This window comes from Alligator sinensis, unplaced genomic scaffold (genome assembly GCF_000455745.1).
Source record: "Alligator sinensis unplaced genomic scaffold, ASM45574v1 scaffold256_1, whole genome shotgun sequence".
Lineage (NCBI taxonomy): Eukaryota > Metazoa > Chordata > Crocodylia > Alligatoridae > Alligator > Alligator sinensis.
In genome coordinates, this window is record NW_005842139.1 from 2,248,370 (window position 1) to 2,272,409 (window position 24,040).

Consider the following 24,040-nt stretch of genomic DNA (forward strand, 5'->3'; position numbering starts at 1 on the left):
ACTGCCTGCGCGCTGGCCGGCTACCTGCTCCAGCACGATGTACCAGCCCTGGCCCCACACTCATGCCGCCCTGCCCTGGGGCCCTGCCGGCCCTGGCCCCGGGGCACCAGCATGGGCCCCATACTCACATCCGCGTGCCCACTCGCTGCTTCTCGTCACTGCTTCTCCCTGCCCGCCCACCCTCTCAGCACTATAGCAAAACTCGCTGAACGCTAAGTGGAATGAGGTACGTATTTAAAATAAGCGCTATAGCAAAATTGCGCTAAGCAAAACTGTGTTAAGCAGGGGTTGCCTGTATAAAATGCTCTTGCTCCTTCAGTAAAGATGCTCTGGCCTAACATTTTTCAATTATCACAGTTGAACAATGCTGTTGAATCACTAATGCTACTGGTTTCACCGTAGGTCGTGTATCAGGAAAACAAAAGTCAACATTTCTAAGTGAGCCTTTTACTTTTTAAAGATGACTGCATATTAAAATTTTGCATTGTTAATTCTCACAACATTTAATTAACGTGCAATTTGCTGTTATGTCTGAACTGAAGATTTAGCTGAGAGAAAAATTAAATATTAATAAAACCTATTATATTCTGCTGAGTGAGCACCTTAGAGGCTGCTTGCTAATAATTAATTAAATGAAGAGTGACATCATGGAACTTTAAATCAATCTCATCACTATTAAGGCACATTTTCTCCCATAACTCAGGGAATTTATATTTGTTGCCTACTCATAATTTCAGGGCATTATTTATATTACATAAAATGTAAATGGAATTTATGGAAGAGCCCACAAATTCTACTGAATCACCCTTTTCTTCCTTAATTGTTCTTAAATGAAGTTGTGGACTCTTCATATTACATATTCACTGGTACTATGAAGTAAGCCAGACTAAAAAATACCCCAAGCCTTCAGAAGCCCATCAAGTACAGTAAATACTTAGGTCATTTCATTATTATTTGGACAGTAAAGAATAAAATAATGTAACACTAGTCAACTAGTGTCTGCTTTACCCCCACCCGCTAAGATATGAAAGACTAGAAGAAACTGTAGGCTTCCATACAGATCCTCTCTATACTACTGTCACTTGTGAATCTTGAGAGGTTTGGTCCCACATCTTGAAATAGGTGCTTAAATCTCGTTAGTAGGGACCTACCAAATTCGCGGGCCCCAGAAGCCAATTATACGGCTGTAACATGGCCGGGGCCCCCAATTTCATGGCCGTGGTACAGCCGGGCCCTCCATTCTGAAGTTAGAGCGAAGTGACCCCTCCCCCATACCTCTAATTGGCTGAGGGGCGCCGCAAGTCCCACCCCTCCCAGGCACTGATTAACAGCCCTAGCTGGAGCTGCCTAGCTTGTTAATTCAGTAATTATCACTCTCTTAAAGGAGCAGAGGGCAATGATTACTAAGTAAACAAACTCAGGAGAAGGGGACTTTTGGCAGGCTTTTCCCTGCTCCCCCCTCCTTCCCCCTTCTGGAGACAGAGCTCCCCCTGCCCTTCTAGGAGACAGCTTTTTGCCGGCTCTTTGCCAGCTTTTTGAACATAGCCAGTTCTTTTTCACGTGGAACCAGCTATTTTTCACAGCAGACTGCCAATTGCATGATTTCATGGATTTCACAGAAATCGTATATTTCGCAGGTCCCTACTCATTAGGCACCTATACACATGCAGAAAGACTGCTCCAACGCACTGTAATTAATCACGTCTACTGGAGCGTGTTAATTACTGTGCTCCAGCAGACTCCAGCATCATGCGTATCAGCATCCCCACGCTGTAAAATGGCGGCGGGAGCACTTTAACTAAAGCTCATTTGACGAGCTTTAGTTAAAAAGTGTCCCCACTGCCATTTTTCAGCTTGGGGATGCTGATACATGTGATGCTCCTGGTGCTTTAATTAGGGGCCGCTCTAATTAAAACACTTCCCTACCCCCTCCAGCCCTGGGAACACAAGTATAAACACCCCTTGATTTCAAATGGAAGTTAGGCACATGAATATCTTTAGTGACCTTGGCTCAGGTACACAGCTGACTATAAACATAGCCAACCATAAGGCTGCGCTGACTACAAGGCGGCAACAGCCAGCCATAACTTAAGTTGCCTAAGACTGTGTACACACCTTGAAATAACTTGGAGAATTCTCTTGGATTTATTCTCCTGGTAAAAAAAAAAACTTACCTGGAAGTGCCTGAACAGACATTTGAATGCTGAGTCCCTCTGCACACATTAAAACGTGCTCTGCAGATACCCTCAGTCTGCCTGGAGATAGACAGCAACAGTGCACAGGGCTGCCCTGATTGGCTGATATAGATTGCTCAGAGTCTGTGCTGCAGGGGGACACAGACTATGTGGGATTAAGAAAGGGGAGTGTTCTGCTCCCTACTTGGCTGGCCAGCCCAAGCAGCACACAGTTTCTGGGTCCAGAGGGCCAGGGGCTGGCTTTTCTCAGAAGGGTAAGTTGTACAGAGATTCATTCTCCAAGGAGGGGTGAGGAGGAGGAGAAGAACAAAGAGGAGGAAGATTGTGAGACCTCCTTATTAGATATTAGGAATGTCTCCATTGCTTTTACAATTCTTGGTTGGAAATTTTCAGATATACTCAGCTGTTTTAGAAAAAAAATTTCAACACAAGTAAAGAACTGATTTATAGGATAAAATAACAGGAGTTCAAACCTCTGTACTATGTGAAATACTCTGCCCTTGTCTACGTAAGAATTTTTTTTTACCAATTCTTAAAATTAGTTATAAAAAAAAATCTTGTTTACTTGAACATGTATAGAAAAATCATATCATGAGATCACCATACTAAACTAAATGAAATGCATTTAAAGTGCACAAACATCAGATTCCATCTTTTTCCAATGCACATTATTCCAACAGTGAATTACTCTCACTGCTAAAAATCAGCATCTATTTCTAATGTGACTGGGTGTAGTTTTATCTTCAACTAAAGGATCTTGTCACGTCTTTTTGGATAGATTAGACAACTACCTACTTCTAAAAATCTCTTCCCCATGTACCTACTTGCAGACCACGAGCAAGTTGCTCTCTTCAATAATCTAGACTGAAACTCCTTAGTCTCCCAAGCAAGGAATATTTTCAAGACATTCAATTAATTCTTGTAGTTCTTTTATGAACCTTTTCCAGTTTTTCGTCAACTGGATGCATGGATAGCAAAATTGGAGTGGTATTCCATTAAATACAGTCATCACTGAAGTATACAAGGGTAATAATACCTTCCTACTTCTTTTGCTATCCCCATATGTATCAATTTACCAATAGCATTATATTAAAAGCTCACATGCAACTGGTAATCCAAAGTCAGGGTACACACACATGGATCTGATCTTTAACATATGACCTATATTCCTAGATGTATAGACTTGGTCTTTTCAAACCAGCATAACATGCTGATTAACTGAAACGCCTGATAATTCCAAGTACAATATATTAACACAATTATTTATTTATGCATTAGGTTTTTACATGCACCCTCCCCAACAACGTTCAGGACAACTTACAATAAATGACTGAACAACTCACAAGATAGGAAACAACATCAATTATCTTTATCAAACTTGTAATCTCATTAAAAAAAAAAAAAGCTGTATCACGATCTGTTTCTACAGAACCATGTTGTCTGGCACCAATTCTTCTAATTCTTTAATGACTATGTCACTTATAAGTAGTCCCACAATTTTTCCTGGGAATTAATGTAGACCAACCCTACTGTTCACTATCAGAACCTCCCTAAATATTGGCAAAATTATTTTTTGTTCCAGTCTTCTAGAACATCAGAAAGATTAGAGTACCCATTTACTTCATATTCTTGGTTGCAAATCATCCAGTTCTACAGATACAACAGTGCAAAAGCTATTTAGTATTCTCCCTACTTCCAGAGAGAACAAAAAGTATTGCATTATTACCATAATATAAGGTTGTGTAATTCTGCTCCTTTCCAACTACAGAATGAAGAAATACAGGCAACCCCCACTTAACGCTGCTTCACTTTGCGCTATTTCACTACAACACTCATTTTAAATTGATACCTGATTTCACATAGCACTCAGTGAGTTTCGCTATAACAATCGTGGATGCCATCTTGAGTCATTGAAAACAACTGCGGTCGCCATCTTGCGTTGTCAAATACTTTCAGTTTTGCTTAACACTTGCTTTGCTTGATGCTCGGTTTTTGGGGAACCAATTAAGAGTACTAAGCGGGGGTTGCCAGTATATACTTCTATCTTTCATGCATCATGGTTATATCTTGAGCAGAGAGCCAGGCTCCAGAAACTCTAGTGTTCAAATGCCAGGAAAGGTACTGTACTTACAGAGGTCACAGTGAATTTGATTTTCACAGACCCCCATTTTCAAGAATACTACTAATAAAATACTACCAGTAGAAATGGAAGATGAGCTCCCTGTAATGTTTTACTATTAATGATGGAGAACGGAGAGTAAGAATACAAATGTCTGCAGGATACACAGCTGTGTTTCACTGAGATATTTTGACCTTAACAGTTGCTACAGCTCTGCTGTTGTACAAATCCTTGCCCCCACTGGCAACGCGTAACAGGTGCATGCGGGTACACATGCACCCCCTGAGATTGGCAGTGTACCCCCTGAGAGAAGTGCCGTCAACACTGCCGGCGGTGCCCGCGGGCAGTTGCCAATTGTCACTGGCCACTGCCAACCACCACTCAGTACTCACCACTCCACCCCAGCCCCCCCACCGCTTGCACTGCTGCAGCCACCTGTGGGAGCTCCCCACTTGGCCTGCCCCCACCACAGCTGCCTGTGGAAGCTCCCTGCTTGCTGCTGCTGCCACACCACCATCACCACTGCTGATGGCTGCAGGCAGTTGCTGTGCCCCCCCAGCCTCCAGGGGCATCCATCGTTCATGCTTACCCCCACATTCATTTTTCTGCTCCCAGCTTTCATATAAAAGAAACAGCATGTTAAGCCCTTTTGGCTTCTTCTCTCAGCCCCAAAACATAATGGGGAGGTTTAATTAAGGTTCACACAAGTTTTATAGAGTTTGAAAAGTGTAATAGCACTAAGCGTGCTTTAAAAAGAATATGATAGACTTGTACTAAATGACAGCTTGTTCACTTTGCCACAGAGAACAAGAGTTTTGCTGTCAGAACATCGGTCCGGCATTCCCAAGCACTGATCCTGCAAAACCAGTGGTGAGAAGCACTGTTGTTCTGCCTCATCTTACCTCCGTGGTTCTCAAGCAGGTGCTGCCATTGTCAGATAAAAGTGCCCCGTGCGCCTTATGCATACATGCGCACTTGACTATCTCGATGACTTTAAAGCAGGCAGAAGGGCCAGCTAATGCTGCAGCCCTTCCTGGTCTGGCCCCGCATGGCATCTGCCAGAAAGAGGACTGTGGGACAGTTCCAACTGTCCCGCACATTTCTGTATCTGGGAAGAGTGTGGAGGGAAGGAGAGGCAGACTAGGACAGGCTGCAGCATGAACCAACTCTCTTACCTGCTGTAGGGTTATCAGAATATGCTAATGTGGCAGCAGAGCGCATGTGTGCTGCACCCTGGAGCTTTTTACCCAGCTGCTGCAGTGACACAGCACCTGTCACAGCACTTCTGAAGGTGGGGGGTCTCATGGCACTCTGCTTGAGAACCACTGCTCTATGGTGTGGCTGAACAGCAACGTTCTTTCTTGTCTTGCGGTAAGATGAGGCCTTCTCAGCAGAGGATGCTGCCACATTCAAAGAAGTGAGGAGGTTGAGAACCACTGCCAAAGTGCTGGTGCTCATGGGTAAAGAGGATCCAGATTCACTCAGATCATCAACTGTAGGCATCCTGTAAACTATTTTCTTCTAGTCAAAGAAAGCCAAGTAGCTTTTACACTGTTCTCAATAAGTTTAAAAAAAAAAGATCTTTCAAGAGGCAAGACAACACCACACAAATCCAACCAAATAAATGGAAACATGCAATATTTATACCTTTTCAGCTGTTGTACAATATACTTCTCATTAAGTAAAGGATAAAAACACATTGTAAAATGCAGGTAGTAAACATTTTAAGGAACATTTTAAAATCCTATTGCTTATCTATTCTGCTTTGATTATACATTTCACAATGATGTATCCATCTTGACTCCATGTATTTAGCAGCTAGAATTTTTCAGCACAAGGTTAATATTTACTCAGTTACTTAAAAAGCTTTATACAGCTGTGCTATAAAAAAAATGGAAGCCTTTCATCTTCTTAAAAAGTTCAAATAAAAAGCCTTTCCTGAGCTAGTACTCATCTTGTGCTGATATATTCCCAGTGCTCCTAAGTAGTGGCTCACTTTACATCCCTTCTTTTATTGCTCCATTTAGCCTAGAGAGTTGAGCCCAAGAACAAGTTTTCAGTTATTACTCTGGCCCATTTACCTTCAACAGCCTCTAAGACTGTGTATGGAAGTTAATATCTTCTTTAATAAAAAGATGTGTGTGTGGAGGGGGTGGGAAATGTAGCAGTATTTACTTCACTGGTGTCATCTTCAAAGCATCTTTTGTGAGTTACTGGGAACCTCTTGAATCCATTGTTACATATGGAAATGGAAGTAGTTACATGGCAAAATCCACAATTCATTTGCCATTTAAGCGGGTCTGCATACTGCACACTGGAAGCGACCAGTATACTCCAGACTGGCAGCCAAACCTTTTCTATACTCAGTACTGAGCATAAAAAAGGGTTGGCTGCTGGTCCGCAGTATGCCGGCCACTTCTGGACTTCTGGCCCAGCAGCCAACCCTCCCGCGGACTGGCAGCCAACCCTTTGCGGCCTGGGGGTTGGGAACCTCTGTTCTAAACTTCATTAAAATGATTTAGAGGAAGACAGAGAACTGTACACAAGCCTTTTGTGAAGAGCAAGATTTTGTTTTTTAATAAGCATCTTAATTAACATTTGCACTACCGTGCCCTGGTACTATACTAATTTACCTGTACTACTGATATGAGGGTAATTTAAGCAGATTTTATCAGGGAAAACTATGCTCTCTACTACACAGCACAAAGAAAAAGGAAGATTACTTTCTCTCTTCTACGGAGCAGTGGATGGTGTTTGGGATTTTATTGCTATTAAATGAACCTAACATTGTTCAAAACCAACAGAAAACAAAATCAATATAGTTACCAAAGTCATAATTCACAGAAGTGCAACAGCGCATATCAATAGTTTACTGTATTATATTTAAGGTTTAAAACTATGAAATTGTATTCAAGCAGTACTAAATACAACATGTGGCTGTAATTAAAATTGTGGTAATTCTCCTTTACCTACCTCTGCAGGTCAACTATTTCATTGTTTAAAGTATCAAGCTCTTTAATTGCAGAAAAATCTGCCACAGGACTCGGTCCCGGAGTGCTCTGCAAGATAAAAAAAAACAAACATCTTTAGCTTATATTTTATGTTATACATTATTAAAAGATAACTGATTAAATATGGGGTTCTAGATCAAAATAAAGTATGCTCGACTCCAAGTTTGTTTTTATAGAGCTTAGCCCCTCGTTTACTACAGCGACATTTATGAATCTATCAGAACTTGGATTTTGTTGAGACAAAGTTATGATTTAACACTTCTAAAATGGTATAAATGTTTTAAATCATCTGAAAGCCGTGGAATATTACCATCATGGTGTCATGATCGATCACAGAAGAGCACTGTCAAGAAAACACTTCAGTTTTAAGTAACTATGAATAGATTTTGAGCATCAGCAATGAACTAAAAACCCGTGTCCTGTCCTACTGGGCAACAGAATAGAAAGTCTGGTTAAAAGCTGTCATGATAATGAAGTTAAAACTTTGACTGATGTCTCTAAAAAAACAGACAGCAATTTTTTGAAAAGTTTTGAAAAACAAGAAGAAAATTAAATATAAAAAAGGTAAAATTCTAGATAAATACTACAGTTAAACTCCGTCGTCTGCCAGAACAAAAACTGAGTTTTTTGTGACACATTTCTAGGAGAAACACGAGCTCTTTCAAAGGAATTATAGCACCCTAACATGAGGCCTAGTCATGCAAAGAACCTAATCTTTACTTGAAACATTATTTCATTAATAACATTAAGCTAATTTTCTATTAATGATTAAAAAAATTATTAGCTTCACTATTACTTTTTTAAAAAGTTATTTCTGCTCACCTTTAAAGGTCAGATAAGCTTGTACCATGACGTATTATTGATGCTTTAAGCCATGCTTTCAGTTGCATGCAGTTAAACCAAAGAGAAATGCCAGAGAACAACAGATCAAATTTTGGACAAGTCACAGATGGAACAGCAACATGAACTTTGTATTTCCTTGCTCTTATGTAAAGCAGAATTTTACATCCAATGAGTGCTTTTAGTTTTTGCAGAAGTCCTGAGGTAGATGACTAGCAAAAGGAACACAATCATGGTCTAGTAAACCTTGAGTTAATTTTAGTATCTCTTGAACGGAAGTTCCCTGTAAGCTCTGTTGCTTCCTTCTACAACTTTGATAATCATTTCCCTTAAACTATTAATAAGATGCTTTGATCAAGAACAGATACAAAGCTAGTAAGAGTAGCCATACAAAATACGTCTGGTGGCATTGTCCAAGTCCATTCACCCAAATGTAGATATTCAGCTCAATCCTTTCATACAAGGTCCCTGCAACTCATGACTTGAGTGCAGACTTGCAATGAAAAAACAACTCATTCAGTGTTGGTTTTCCATGGATTAAGATTTGCAGCGTCTTAGATTATACTACCAGTTTGCATTTACGATGGGATTCACATGAGTCTTCTGATATAAGAGATGAATAAATAGTCTTTCATATCACCTACACTCTTCCCCTAATGAACAAAATATTATTCAATAAATTTAACTGTGAGGCAGGTCAGTAAAAGGTAGAACAGCATCACAGGAATGATTATTGGCAAACCTGCTCCTTTCTCCAGCAAGTCATGGTATATTATTATGCCTAATCTTTTTTGCTACAGAATGTCATCGTGGGGACCAAGTTGATCAAAAGAAAAAAAAATGCATTCAAATGGTTCCCACTGCGTAAGTGACAATAGTGACAATGTCCAACCCTTTTCATTAGCTGTTGGCAATGCCATTAGTGTCCTTGACCCTTAGCCTTCACCTACTGATGCCCAAAGAGTGGTAAAGGAATGGTCTACACCAAATATTCTTTTTGACAACAAGGCATCTCTTTGGAGGACCTCAACTCATTGACAATTCAGTGCAATCTAGTAAGTGGAATTTTATAAAGTTCAAAACACTCGGAACTTCTATCTTTCCATCTTCCAAACAATCTCAGTCTCTTTTTTTCTGCTTACGTACATATTCCCTGGAAGATTCAACTGATCTCAGTATTTTAGGAATACTGGGAAAATGTCCTGTGTGGTGCACTAACAACTAAAGCAGCCAAAATAATGCTGATTTCAGCTGCAGTAATGACCAACAGATTTGTACATGGTCCATGCTTCTATAAGAGCACAAAATATGAGCACCAGTGACATCATCAGCTGTCAGTTTGGGTAATTAACCTGTCTACCCCAATTTTTCTAGCAGTTTCAATAATTTACAATGTGTGAACTGCTAAACTTATCTAGTGTCAATGCGTACTGTTTAACAGCCAACAAGGTTCACCCCAGAGATGCCCGTATTTCTGTGACGGATGGAACACAATCATTTTAAAACAGAGTTAACTAAATATAGTTTGTCAGTTCATGCTTGAAAAGTGCCTTGGGACTCTTCCAGATGAAAGGCAATAAGCACAGCAGTAGTTTCAGATGGCAACATAGTGCAATATATCAAAGTGCTGTGCTATTTCAAAGACTACTTAAAAGACATTTAAAAGATGTTCATTATTAAATCAACAGATAGTAAATATTAGAAAAGCAAAGAATCTCTGACCTTGAGAAAGCAGAGTTAAGAAACTGACAGAATAATAAAGATGTAAAGCAGAGTGGTGCAGAATGGAAAAAACAGTCGAAACTAGAAGAGACATAGAAAGGAAAGCAAACATACAAAAAAGATTAGTAAAGTTGCAAACGAAACAGTTTCTTTTAAAAACAAAATGTAAAAGTAAATTAGTGCCAATTAGAGAAACTCAAAAGTAATGCAAAATTTTGAGTTTCTTATTTTTCAGGTGAGAATTTCTCCTTCTATTATGATGAAGATAGTGCAGCTATGTCAGTGCTGAGCACAACCAAGAAAAGGTGTTTAGTAATAGTCCAAGACAGCTATAAAAAGTATTAAACAGAGACCATCTGGCTGAGACTTGATTGCTGCTCTACTAAATACTTTAGACAACTAAAAATTGCTATGAATAAAAAAATGATATTTAAAATATCAAAATGCTCCATTTTTAAAAAGTAACTACAGAGTTGAAAAGGTCTCATTTTAATAGAAAACAATCTTAACTTCTTGAAAGAGGGAAATGTGGAAGTGACACTAAAAAAAAATGTCTACACACCAAGGGAAAAAGAAAGCAAATTTAGTACTGGAATCCCTTGGACACTCAGCAATAAGTGTATTCATTCAAAAAGCTGGTATTATGCTTTCCCTATAATAAGTTCTCTCTGCTTGGTTGGCTGTGTAACAAATGACAACTAAAAATGCATGTACCAAGTTCCTCCTCTCTCTCTCTACACATGTAAAAGTTTGGGGGAGGAGAGGACAACTAATACACCTGTCCTGGCAATTAAGCTCATTTTCTTCCTTGTACTACACCTATGTTTTAGTACACCATTAAAAGGTTCCCTCCCCTGCTCCCACAATTTGAATTCATGAGTTTAGTATGTTTGAGGTTTCTGTTCAAATGTCAAAGAGGTTCTTACCTTCTGTAAGCTGACCCTGTCTGATGGAGGAATCATCTCTGGAGTCAAAACCTGAGGAGGATCAATGCCCTTTGTTAACTTCTGATTGATTAAATGGAAAGCCAAAGCAAACTGTTCCTTTGAAAGCTTTCCACAGTCATGTGTGTCACAAAGGGCCCTATACACAAACACAGAGAGAAAGATAATATGCATGTTAAATGTAACATCTCAGTTAATCTCTCTTAGAACTATCTAGTTCTAAGATTGTATGTGCAGATTATGGAAAAGTAGGGCAACTGTTGGTACTCATATACTACTGTTTATCTTCAAATGGATTAGAACCACTCCTGAATCCTCAGCACCACAGAGCACATCATCTTTTTTAACAAGGATAGGAAACACACATAAAAGAAAACCCTAAGGCTCAGAAAACAACAGGAAATTCCGCCCAAACCTTTTCTCTTTATATAGAAAAGATCCACAGATTTTTCCAATGGGTCTTCAGTCTGTTCTGGGAAAGAATGAGGCGTATCAGTCACTGACAGCAATAGAATACCCTGTGCCTGAAGTTCTGGCCAGTTAAGAAAACTTTAGGGCTAGAAAATCTCATCCAACTTTCCCAATTCGAAAACTGTATTAACCAGTCCTTGGGGAAGAGGACGGAGGGCTTTGGAATACATGTATCCCCCATTATGGAAAATAACACCACACAACTTTGGGGGTTAACTTCTATTTTGACTTCAAGTTATCATTTAGCGTCAGGATAAGCCAGATCCATGGACTACAGCTACTGAAGAAAAGGGGTTTTCAGGTAAGCTGCCAGAATCATTTTCCTATTCTCTCTCGTCCTGACATCCCCAGGAGACTCTTACTTGCAGTGTGGCTTCAGAGTAGGATCGTAGTTTAATGGTGAAGATAAAAAGGAGGTGGGGAGCAAATCAAGTACTCACTATGTTTTAAAGGATGGTTTCTGTTTAGCAAAAGCAGGATCTCAAACACTCTATCAAGAAAACGTACTCTGAAAACTTTCCAGCTTTTGTAGTCATTCTCTTATGTTGAACCTGGGATCTTTTCATCCAGGACAGGAAACGATTTCTTGTCTACAGGGTTTACTTCGGAAATTAATTCCGTACAATTTGCAAAGGGCCATTTTGTCTTAAGGAGAGGTACAATACTAGCTCTCAGTAAGTGCTTCCAATTTCAAAATCTCGCTGAGTTAAGACAGAAGTTACTGAGAAAAAGTACTTTAGATGTGTAGGAAGTATGACAGCATCTCCCTCCATCAGTTCAATCCGTAAATACCAACTCATGGTTCCTGTGTTGTGCTGTATGACCAGGAGAAACCTTTTCTTATGAAAGAAGATGAAAGGAGTGCACCTTGTACGGTCTCTTGACATAGAGACTGAAAAAGGATATGAATGCTCTTGAAAAAAACACCTATGTGGTGTGAATATTAGGGAAGAAGAAGAGCTTTAGACTGAAAAACAACACAAGATCAAATGGCTACAAACAGGCTACAGTTTATTGAACTGGATAAATTTAGATTAGATCAACCTCAGAAGACTTCTAACTATCAGACATATGAAGTCTGGAATTCAGTATTTGGCAACATGTTCTGAGAGGAGACCTTGAACCCAGTAATGCACAACCTGAACTCAGGGTGACTTCTTCAGCACCATGTGTCCACTTTTGCCCTTAATTTAAAATACTCCAAGGGCATTCCTATGCTACATATTTGTTTCAGTTGTGTCTCCATAAATCCCTCATCAGAAAAACTGCTTAGGGAGCAACCTGGGAAATTTCTTCCTCTCAAGACTGTCAGTATTGTTACCATTGCATTAAAGATATCCTGTAAGGACATGTGAGAATCAAATAGCAGATAAGAAAACTACTGTCACCCATCTACAACATCAAAAAGACATCATCAGGATTGTTTAGTAGAATCCCTTTGAAGACAAACTTCCAATAAGAACTTATTTAGATATATCAGGTAGGGAGCTGCTCTACTTGTCCCCAATTTGAGGCTGGAAATAGAAGTGTTATAACTAGCTTGCCATGCAAAGTGAAGTAGAGGCCTTTCATATTGTGGTCTTTCCGTGGGTTGCCAAAATGGGGAAATGAGATAAATTGTTCCCCAAATTCTTGTGCACACCCTCAGGGTAATCCCCCTAGATAACATCTAAATGTTTTCATTTGATCAAAGCTAGCCCTTTTGCTCTCAAATTAAAAGTACGGGGCAACAAAAAGGAATTTATCTCCATAGCAGCTAGATGGAAACTCTCAGATAGCTCTGAGACAAGAGGACAATTATGACAAGAAGAAAACTGTGACACTGCACTTATTCTTTTAGTACTGGTAGAGTCATTTTCTTCTGGCATTTGTCAAAGCGCTTCAACCTGCCAAGCACTCTGAATTTTTTTTTATCTGACAGGATGCAAGCTGACTACTAAAACCTTTGAATAGCTTCAAGCTTCCATAGTTTCCCATTGCATCATTAAGATAGAACTGACTGGATACTCTAATTGGACAAAAATCCCATATCCTCACTTCAATACCATTTTCTGCCTTCCCTTTCCACAGGAATGTCTTATGACTTCCAAGTTGAAAGAGAACAAACTTGCAACACCAGCATCTACTTTTATTTGCAAACACATGCAGAGGCACTTCAAGCATTGAATGATGGTTCAGATTTTGTTTTTAATCATGTGATGCTATCTAAAGAGTTTTCATGCCCAAAGGATGGAGCCAAAATGAAGTGCTTGCCTGCCACGAGCCTAGATAAACAGAAGGTCCTTTTTTTCAGCAAACTATTCAGCTGCCCCAGCTAAATATGCAAAATCTCTGACAACCTAGATGCAGCCACTTCTATATTCAACAGTGATACCCGGTTAAGTCTTAACTGATACACCCTGGGGAACCTGCAGGCCTGAAAAACTGGAGGCTGGAATATAAAGAAAGGAGTGGTGGAGAAGGAGGCTTCTCAAGGCATGTTTATATGGCTAAGCTGAAACAAGCCACCCTGACAGCAAAGTTGATTAGCAGAGTCCTTCACGAACGGGATTATATAATTGCTGGTTCCAGACAGAGCAAGTACAGTGTTGCTTTGTATTGTATGTACATGCTCTTACTGGCTGCCAGTAGTTCCCCTTCTAGGCTGCTGTCCCTCATTCCATAGCCGTCTGCTAGGAAGAAAAGACAAATGCAAGATGCAGCAATCAAACCTGGACATAAGGGCACAGTGATCCACAGTTGCAGCCTAGGGCATGTGAGCAAAGTAATTTGTTTCAGGCAGCTACAGACTCCTAAGCATAGTCTCAAAGTGGTCAGCTCACTCATGCCTGAAGTAACATCCATCTTATGTTTATTTTTCAAATTCATTTTTCTGCTCCATTTGCTAACATCAGTCTGCCCTGCTGGCCTCCCTCTTCTAAGGAGGCAATTCCCTGGGGAGTGCTTAGACAGATCAGCCTGTCTTCTCTTTAGCCAGATCTTTTCCATAGTAATCTGCTAGGCTGCACTCTGAAGTCTTCAAGGCCGCCAGCGTGTACGCACGTTTCATAGGGCAGCAGAAACGAGCAGACAATTCCTCTCCTCTCCCCTGACCCCAAGACAAAGTTAACTCTTGCAACACGATGAGGGCCAAACTGTTAGCTTAAACATTTGCAAGAGAATGGAATTCCCCCTCAGAAAAGTTCTGCAGAAAGGCTGGCCGGATGCATCTGTCTGCCCCTGTGCAGGAGGAGAAAATTGAACAGAACTTAGCAGAAAGGTAGTTCTCTGGCTGTCAGTGACTGGCATCTGGCTCTGCCTCCAAGCTGCAAACAGGCAGGAGAACCATTCTGTGGACCTTCGCACAAAGAAGAAAGGAATAAGACTTTTATATAGGGATAAAAAAAATATACAGAATCATAATAAACTAGCGTAACAAAAGTTTTACTGGGAAAGCATTTTCAACTTCATGCCTCAGAGCTTAAGCTAGTCTGTGACCAGCAGAGACCAGGAAGAGACCAAATACTGGGAGCAGATTATTCTACAGCTGCCTACTTGCATGGTCCTTATACCATCCTCTGAAGAATCTAGTAATACCAGCTATTGTGGAAGACTAAATTCCAGATTCAACGGGCCTTAGATCTGATCCAGTGGGAATTCCTATGCATTACTTCTGTAACTGATGCTTTGAAAGCATCTAAGAAACAAAGTCAAAGAGTAGAGACCTACCCAACTCATGGCATGAGAAAGCAATTTTCATGGCTCATTTACAGTGCACAGAGCTGATTCTGTGGGTATTTCATGGCAGCCTCACCCCTCAGCACCAACTGGTGAAGAGGCCGCAGGAGAAGGAAGGACAAGGGGGTGGTTACTATCTTGACTGCTGGCTGCCCTTCATGCCACCCTGCCAGCTGGTGCTTTCCCCTTCCAGGCAGACTGCGAGGCCAAGCCACAGCAACACCAAGGACCACTGGCTCCCACTGGAGAGTCAGCATTTTATTTTTATTAAGGTAATTTGGTTTTTTGGTCGATTTCCTGGAAACTTGCAGCTGATGCCATTTTTCATGGTCATTATGGAGGTCATCATTCTTTGCAGCTTCTCCAAAAATCACAATACTGCGATTTAAGTAGGTCCCAGGCAAAGAGTGAATTGTCACAGAAGTGACCACTCTCACCACTAAATACAGGCAAGCTGTTGGTCAAAGGAAGCAGTAAATGCAGTACAATGCTGCTACTCACGAAAAAGGTTGTGGTTGAGCAAAAGACTTCAAAGAACGTCATTACTGCACCTGTCACAAACACTATTTTAGAGACTTAAAAAACCACAAAAAACTGGTGTTAGAGGGGGAAAACCCCTTACCAGATATGTGCAAGTAAGGCAGAAGGCAGTCCTGTCTTTAAGAATATCTCTCTAGCTTCCACACCAGAGACAAAGCCGTCCATGTCGTTGTCAGTTTTCAGGAAAATCTCATCGTATTTGATTTTGTCTGCAGGTGATACAACCCACTAAGGAAAACAAAATACACTATATAAATCTCTATATATGAAAGTGTTTAATATCTTAAGAAAATATGATCCAAAAAACCCTCTACAGATTATGATACTTTTTGCAAAAAGCAACTGCAATTAACATAATCTTGACAAGGCTTTTTCCCAGTGGTTTTCCTCCCGTGGTTTCTCAATGGGGGATTTTAAGACATGACCCAGCTCCTCATTGTAATGGACATGCTTGACCTTCATCTCTAGTGGTTGTCTCTGCTGACTACTTCATTTTCACTCATCTGCAAACCCAACTTATGCACAATACTTGCACAAATGTGAAGCAGTTGAATTTCATATAGATGAATACTTGGGCTATCATTTTGTTGTTTATTTTTTTAAAATACATATCATTCTCTTAACGTTTAGTGTTAATATTTTGACTTTTTGTATGGCTGATGCTACAAAGAAAGGAATTTTACTACAAGCATCTTAAAGCTATAGTCTTAGCATACATTTTTAATCATTCTTACTTGGTTTAAGTCTTCAGGTACATATATTGGAATTAAGGAATATTTTTTCTTAACCCCAACCTTGCTCTCTACCAGCCTCTCCAATTTTACAAACACTCTGACAGGAAGAAAACCAAATGGAGGTAGTCTGACCCGTCAGACCCAGCTGCATGAAATCTCTCTCTCTCTCCTTTACTCTATTAATTTCCAAAACCATACCTGTGTGAGGGGTGCCTTGCCAGGTAACATGCCTACAGATGGCAAGGACTGATGAGACTCTTTAGCAGATGCTGAAGGTGGAATGAATGGCATTGATCCTGGAATACTGACAATTTTTCTCTTAGAAGGTGGCACCAAAGCTGCGGGCAAGGACATTGGCACTGGTTCCTTCTCCAAAGCACAGTACACCAAGAACATGGCCTAAATGTGAAAACAAAGCATAGCTGTCAGCATGGACTCAATAAGTGGCCTAATATAGTCCTAAAGGCATTTATAACAAGTCATAATTTTTTCAAAAGGCAGTAGAAGTGTATGACCTGTGCAGGTTTAAGGTAGCTAGTGTTTCACAAAAAAGTTCTGTCAGTTTTTCCTGCCTTCTTGACCTTGCCTTTTATGTCTCTCCTCTCTTGACAACTTGTGCAGATGTTTATAGTCCCTATATCACTTCACAGACAGATAAGCTATTCAGCAGCTAATTTCTTTCCTCAGTTTTAGAAGTGATGCAAGGTAGCAACTTGGTTACTTAAAAGAGAGGAAAGGTGGTTTTAAGATTAAAATATTGGATTGGGTCAAATATTCCAGCCATGCAGAGAGGAGACAGAGCCTTTTTTGTTTCATCTCTTTGATAGCTTGAGGGCAGGGCTGGGCTGGTGCTTGCTCGGAGATGAGCACCAGCCACGGTGCAATCTGGTATAGCACTGGGATCTGGTACAGATGTTTGATAAAGCACTCTAACCTAAAGCACTTCAGTCTGATACTACATCCATCCAGGGTTAACTAACAGTGGGGTCCGCCATTTTTAACGCTCTCTGTGCCACAAATGTCTATTTGATTATGGGTGTAGAGCGTTTTCTGTGCGCTTATCACATTAATGTCTATACCTAGGCTTAGACATTACTAGATGAGTACCTCAACAAAAATAATCAAGCATAATCTTCTTTTTCAATATTTCTACTGGACGTGTATTTAAAAACACAAGACAAAACTCCTTCAGAACGTTAATCAAGGAGGAAGGTGCAGCCATGATTTGTTCTGCCACTTAACTGTACAGGGACAGTATCACAAAGACAAAACAGCACACTTCTCTCCTAAAATCTCAAGCCCTAAATTGTCCTCTATGACCCTGAAAACAAGCATTTGAGAACAGATAAGAAATCCTGATTTGGTAACACCCTTTAAAGGTAATTTTCTCCAAGATCTCTCAAAATGCAGCTTATCTTCTTTTCTTTGACCTGCCATATTTAAACATCTATCCTCCTTTGAATTCCACTTAATGCCTCTTAAAATTAAATTTTAGTTTGTCCTTTGTTTGGTTGGTGGACAACCTCCCTGGCGATTTCTGACTCACAACTGCCACTTGCACCTGTGCATATAAAAGGAAATGGTTCAAACATTTAAAGTCCAGGACAAGTCTACATATTTTGACAATTTTTCATATTTATTGGTCCCCCAGGAAAAATTCCACCTAGTTGTTGTATTTTTCACTCTATTATTCAAGTAATTTAATCACTGTGGTTTAAATCTTGGCATCTTAAAAAGGAAAACGAAGTCTATAAATTAACATGAATTATTAAATATTTGAAGTGCTGGCATTAGATTAATTTAAAGCATGCAACAGCGCAGCTGCATTCACTGGAACAATAAAAAAGCAGTATTTTGTGGACCCCTCTACCTTCCAGAAAAGTACTCCTATATCTATCCCCTTAAGATTCAGTACTGATACTTAAAAGTGTACATGAGAGTTTGAACAGCACCTACTGAAGGAGATAGAAAGGCAGTGTTTTCTAGTAGCCTTTTTAATTTGATGAGGTGGGAAAAAGCTCTCATATTTGAAGAGAAATAATAGTTTAAACAATTTCTGGACACCCAAATTAAAGGCCAGTTAGACATTTAAATTTTCTTTGCTGAAAACTGACCTTATTTTATACAGTGGGATGAGTTTTACCATACCAACATTTTTAACTTATACCACTAAAACTATATGCTTTAACTGAAAAGTAATTTTCTCTCCACCCTACTTATATAATTCCTTTCTCCTAAGCTGCAGAACACAACCCTTGACAACATCAGTGAAAAAATACAAATATGTTTGGTTTCTTTTTCACCCTCAAATTAAAGCCACTGAATGCCTGCTCCATTTTATATCTCATTTTTGATCTATGCAAACTTAAGATGATGTATTATATATGGTAGACTAAAATCTTGAACTGAACCAAAAATGGGCACTATAACAGGGAAAGATGGCTAACAAATAACACAAAGAGTCAAGGTTTGGTGCTTTTTTATACTTTTCTTTTTATCCTGTTCTGCAGTTACTAGCAAATTAAAAGCTCCTGGATCCTACCATACTTTGTTATTTCAGGTAATTTGTTACTTCATTCTTTACAAAAAGTAAAAGCATACAGTGACAAAAGTTAAAACACTAATGTTTAATGAGAGCTTCTAAAGAGTGTTTGATGACAGGTATAATATATATAAAGATATATATAAAATTACTTTTGCCAACAAAACTAGAAGAAAGCAAACAAGAAAAACCATTTGTTACAAGACAAAACACCTTCCACAAGAGGCAACAACAATTTTGCTCAAAATGTCTCTACCCGAAGGGAAGCTTAGCTTAAACCCCCACAGGCACAAGATGGCCTTCAAAAAAGAATATGTGAAGAACCCTTAAAAAAACAGTCTCACGTGATCAAGTACAGCTTAGGGTTGGGTGGCACCTTATAGCCTAATTGGTTCAGAGAGGCACAAGCTTTTGTAGACAACAATGTAGTTTGTCAGATGCTATGTTATGCTATAATAAAAAGAAAGATCTTGTTTCTGAAAAAAGAAATTCCATTTTAATTCATTTGTAAGTACTTTAGATTCATGGCTATAACTCAGTGCCTCAAAATAATTAGAAACTTTAACAACACATTTTGGCAACAACAAAAAAACCCACTTTTTTTTAATTGGGAGAGCAGGTGGAACAATGAAAGACAATAAATAGTACAGGCTATGAAATCTAATAGGGAATTTATATGAATACCACAGTCTGTGCTAAGATACTGAGTAGCAGTAAAGATAGCAAAACAGATTTATGTTCAAAAGCAACATTCAGAGCTTCACATTTTTAGATTTTTTTCTTTTATCAGCTTGCCAGAACTCTGAAACTCAGTGGAACGATGTACTTACAACTGCAAACTCATCTCGATCCAGCATTCCATCATGGTCAATATCACTTAGTTCCCAAACCTTACAAGAAAACCAAAATAAATAGATATTTGCATAAATCGTTATTCCTCTGCCTTCATATGCACTCTATCAAACAAACGAAACAAAGATCTCCTATCTTGTTTTGGATTTAAAACAAACAAAACAAAAAAACACTCCCCTCCCCCCACTGCTCTATTATTTCTTGGACTCTATGCATTCAAGGAACTATTTTTTCATTAGCAATATGTGTTTTCATCAAGATAGGTACTTTTCTGAAGAGAAAAGAGCAAGATAAATGTTCTAAGTCAATGTTAAATTAGACAAAAAAAACAAAGATTCAACATATTAAAAAGCGAGATTAATATGCTAATTTCACAGATTACCTTTAAACATAACCTTTGAAACAAAATGTATTACTGCCAGTTTTGGCTTATTCACTAGAACCAGAGAAGTAGGGCTGGAAGGGACCTCTACGGTCATCAAGTCCAACTCCCTGCCTGAGGCAGGATCATCCCTATCCAAACCATTCGAAACAAATCTATAATCTAACCTCTTAGTAAAACTAGTCAACACTGACAATAATAAGATCATGATACCAAACTTATATTTTACATATATGCTATTCAGTAAAACTAAAATGTGGCCATTTTGAATTGTATTATTAAGTAGCCATTTCTGTTAACAAAAAAAATCTTAAATCTGAATAAATTAACATAGTTGTAATTAGTAGTATTATTGTTAGTAATAATGCATAAGTCACACCAACAGCCTACTAAATTTAGTTAGAGATAGGCTTACTCTTCCTAGTATGTCCACTGGTAGTTTGGAGTTTAGCAGTACAGGTTTCACCTTCTCACCCGATAATAATCCATTCGCAGGATTCAGACTGTCAAAAATAGCATCATACTTGGCCTTGTCTTCCAACTGAGAACAGAAAAGAGAGAAATATTGCTAATGGAAATACTTAAAGCACAGAACCTAAGAAATGGCAGATATTTCAGACTCGGTGTTCTAAAAATGAGTATTCAAAGGCTATATGACAGCTCCTGTCACAAGGAATTTACCATCTCATATGTTTTTAAATACTTCCTCTCAAGTAATCAAATAAGGATTGATCCAAAATCTATGGGAATCAACTAGGCTTTCAAATAACTTAAACTGGCTTTAAGCAAGGCTTTTAAAAACATGGCATCAGTGGATGCAAGTCAGAAGTCTTACTTGATCATATTATTCCACCCTATTGTAAAGCATAGGCCCAAAGGGACAGAGAGATTGTATCACCATTTCCTGCTCGGAGTATTTAATTTTGTAACCTTAGCCTTCTTTATAAAATGTTAGTCTCTTATAAACCTGTATAGTAACTAAAAATAGATATTTATTCACTCAGTGACTTCTAGATTAAATGCAACAGCCCAGCAAAGGTTAATCAAACAAAACTCAGAAGAGACTGAAAATTGTTTGGTGTATCAATTTTCAATTAAATTGAAAAGCTTGCTAATAGGTTTTCCACCAAGAACTTTCCCATTTGCAATATATAACCAGATTCCAAGACGCATGAGGTTCATGAAGTCCACAAATAAAACTTTGTTTCGAATAATTTTAATGGCTCAATACAACTAACACAAAAGGCTATTATCATATTTAGAAAGCAATCTAGTATCTGTAATATTATACTTGAGGATTTGAAATAAGCTATACTAGTCATTACATATGTTCAAATTTAGATTTTCTATTTATTTTTACAGAATTAATAAATAAATAAAATGGTGTCCAGACCATATACCAATCTTTGACACCTTTTAGCTTACCTTGACAGCCCAAGGGACATCAGCTGAAGCTGTTCCACTGATCAGCAATGGACTGCTGGTATCACTCTAATGGAAAACAGAACAAAAATACGTCCAACTTAGATGTAAAAAACTTCTTGGCAAGACAGCTTTCCTTGCATCTGAGCAATTTTGTTGCCCATATCTACAGTCACAATTTAGTTAATTATGCCTTGATAAAAGATCCAATAATGTAGGGCAAGAAATTTAAGGCGGCATATTCATTCTACTCTTTGTAAACCTTAAATATAGCTACAGCTTTATTACCAGCAAAGGACACACCCTGTTACAGTCACTTTCATTTCCAACAACCCCAAGAAAGCAAACCAACAAACAGTAAAATCTGGTTGTCACACTATGCAATTTAAGTTGTGTGAACGCCACTCTGTAACCTGGGGGATACTGAATGCTAATGGAAATCAAGGAAAAATAGCACCACGGCTGTATGCAGCTTAAAGGAGTACTATGGAAGCTTCCCCATGAAGTCCTCTAAGCAAAATTTAACCCTTGCCTACAACTTCACAGCTATTCCAAAATTTGGGTATGCTTTTTTTGTGTTTAAGTAGGAAATCAACTATGCAACAGACATTATTAGGACTAAACATTTGTGTGACCCAACCAGTATTTTAGCCCAAGCCTCTAGTGGAATGAGACAAAACGTACTCAGTTTCACATCACCTTCATTTCTTCTCATTTATTTTAAATATCACTTTAAGATTTACTCCATAAAGGTGCTCATAGCAAACACTAAACCTACCCATTTGTAAAAGTACTTAAGTTAATGAGTTGATGTTGTTTAAAGAATCTTACAAATCTAGGTGGAGGAACAGGCAATTTAAGACTACTCAGGGAAACATCCAATCCATTCTGTGCACAGGCCACAAGTCGCAAAGCCACAAAAAATTCCTATGGAGGAAAATAAAACATTTAAAGGATTTATTATACTAAAGTAATTTAAGTTCAGAAAAAAGCTTGAAATTGGCTTTCAGTTCTTCTAGCCTTGACACACCTGCTATTATTTTAATACAAAAGATTTATTTTTTAAAATTATATGTTATGTTAATACACTTTATTAAGCCATAGCAATGTTCAAATGACTTACAGCAGCAAATTAGAAGTAATGACCACCAGTTGATAATTCAAGGCACTATGCAGCAGCAATTCTAGTAAATCTTAAAAAACTGAAATGTCTAGCAAAATATTTACCAGACTAGCAAGTAAAAAGTTCTGTTTTTATCCAGTGAAATGACAAAAGGGCATTTTGGAGGCAGTCTTCAGAAAAAGAGGGCTTGCAAAGGAAAAAAACATGGCATGCCACTTTTTGGCTTCTCTGTATTGCAGGCATGTAAAACAGGAAGAATTCTCTTCTGCTTGCCTTTGACTTATCATTGAATCAAATGTCATCTTTCCAGATATTTCTTGGTCTCCCACATACGTGGGCTCTGCACTTTAAATGAAAGGGAATGGGCTTTGCAACTTCTCAAGCTAGAGCTCTCCAGATAAGATGGGGAAATCAATAATTATTTCCACTGTAAAATACAAAAAACCCACCATCATTTTTGGGACATTTAAGATCATTTTATATCATAAGAAGGGGAAAAAAGGGGTATATGTTTGTTATCCCCTTCTCAAGTCACCATAAAGCTTTACTGTCTTCTCATAGCAGACAACTAAATATGACTGCATCAGAAGTAAGCAAGCACCTATTTGGGGGAAAAAACTGGGAAGCATTTAATATACCTTTTGTTATTTTTAGTATTATTTCGTAGCTAGAAAAAGGAAGAATTGCCATCATCATGGGATTAGGCAGCTTCCTTTTTTAATGGTTTAAAGCAGAGTTTTGGCTATTTTGGTGGAATGCAAGATAAACTGCACATCTGATCTTAGCAATGGCTACACAATGCCATCCAATGATTAAGACTTTTTTTCAAAACACTGAACACCTTACTGATCTGGAATTTGAAAAAATTAGCTGACAGGAATTTAAATAGAAAAATAAAGACACTGAAATGTATAGTTCTGCAAATATTTTTTTCAAGATGGATCAGAAACAAGTCAATGGGCCTCATAAAAGGTTCTTAAATTATTCCAAATATAGCAACAATTTTCAGTTTATTATACTGTAAAGTTGCATTCAGTCTAGAAAGGAACTGAAGAAACCAGGATTTTACAAAATATAGGCAAATTTTGATTTGCCTGTGGGGGTTTGGGGTTTTTTGTTTTGTTTTTATTGTGGATGACATTTAAACTAGAAACAGAGTTTTTTATTGAAAAAAACAACTACAGAATAGTCCACTCTTATTTTTTTCCTCATGTGTTTGTTAATCTTGCTTATGCTTCATATATATACATTTTTTAACCTATCAAATAAATTCCCTTTCAATTAAGGCTCTTACCTGTTTGTTCAGGATACCTTTGCCATCTTGATCAGCTAAATCCCAAATCTAAGATTAAAATGACAGAAAGCATTTCAAAGTAAGAATCAAATAACATTGTCTGAAAATCTGTGACTTTCCAAATCCTTCTTC

At 38.5% G+C, this 24,040-nt stretch overlaps 1 protein-coding gene across 1 annotated transcript in view; it reads right to left on the reverse strand.

The window, feature by feature from the left end:
* The window catches only part of LOC112550539 (epidermal growth factor receptor substrate 15-like), a gene marked incomplete at its 5' end in the record, with an annotated part of 25,548 nt that extends 1,592 nt beyond the window's left edge, over window positions 1–23,956 (reverse strand). The window contains 10 exons of the mRNA XM_025206092.1: window positions 7,288–7,373; window positions 9,888–9,968; window positions 10,814–10,970; window positions 15,642–15,787; window positions 16,492–16,692; window positions 19,666–19,725; window positions 20,485–20,610; window positions 21,495–21,560; window positions 22,323–22,418; window positions 23,909–23,956. Coding sequence (XP_025061877.1) covers window positions 9,903–9,968; window positions 10,814–10,970; window positions 15,642–15,787; window positions 16,492–16,692; window positions 19,666–19,725; window positions 20,485–20,610; window positions 21,495–21,560; window positions 22,323–22,418; window positions 23,909–23,956 — 966 coding nt within the window. The remainder of the gene's footprint in view (window positions 1–7,287; window positions 7,374–9,887; window positions 9,969–10,813; window positions 10,971–15,641; window positions 15,788–16,491; window positions 16,693–19,665; window positions 19,726–20,484; window positions 20,611–21,494; window positions 21,561–22,322; window positions 22,419–23,908) is intronic.
* Window positions 23,957–24,040: the final 84 nt, after the last annotated feature.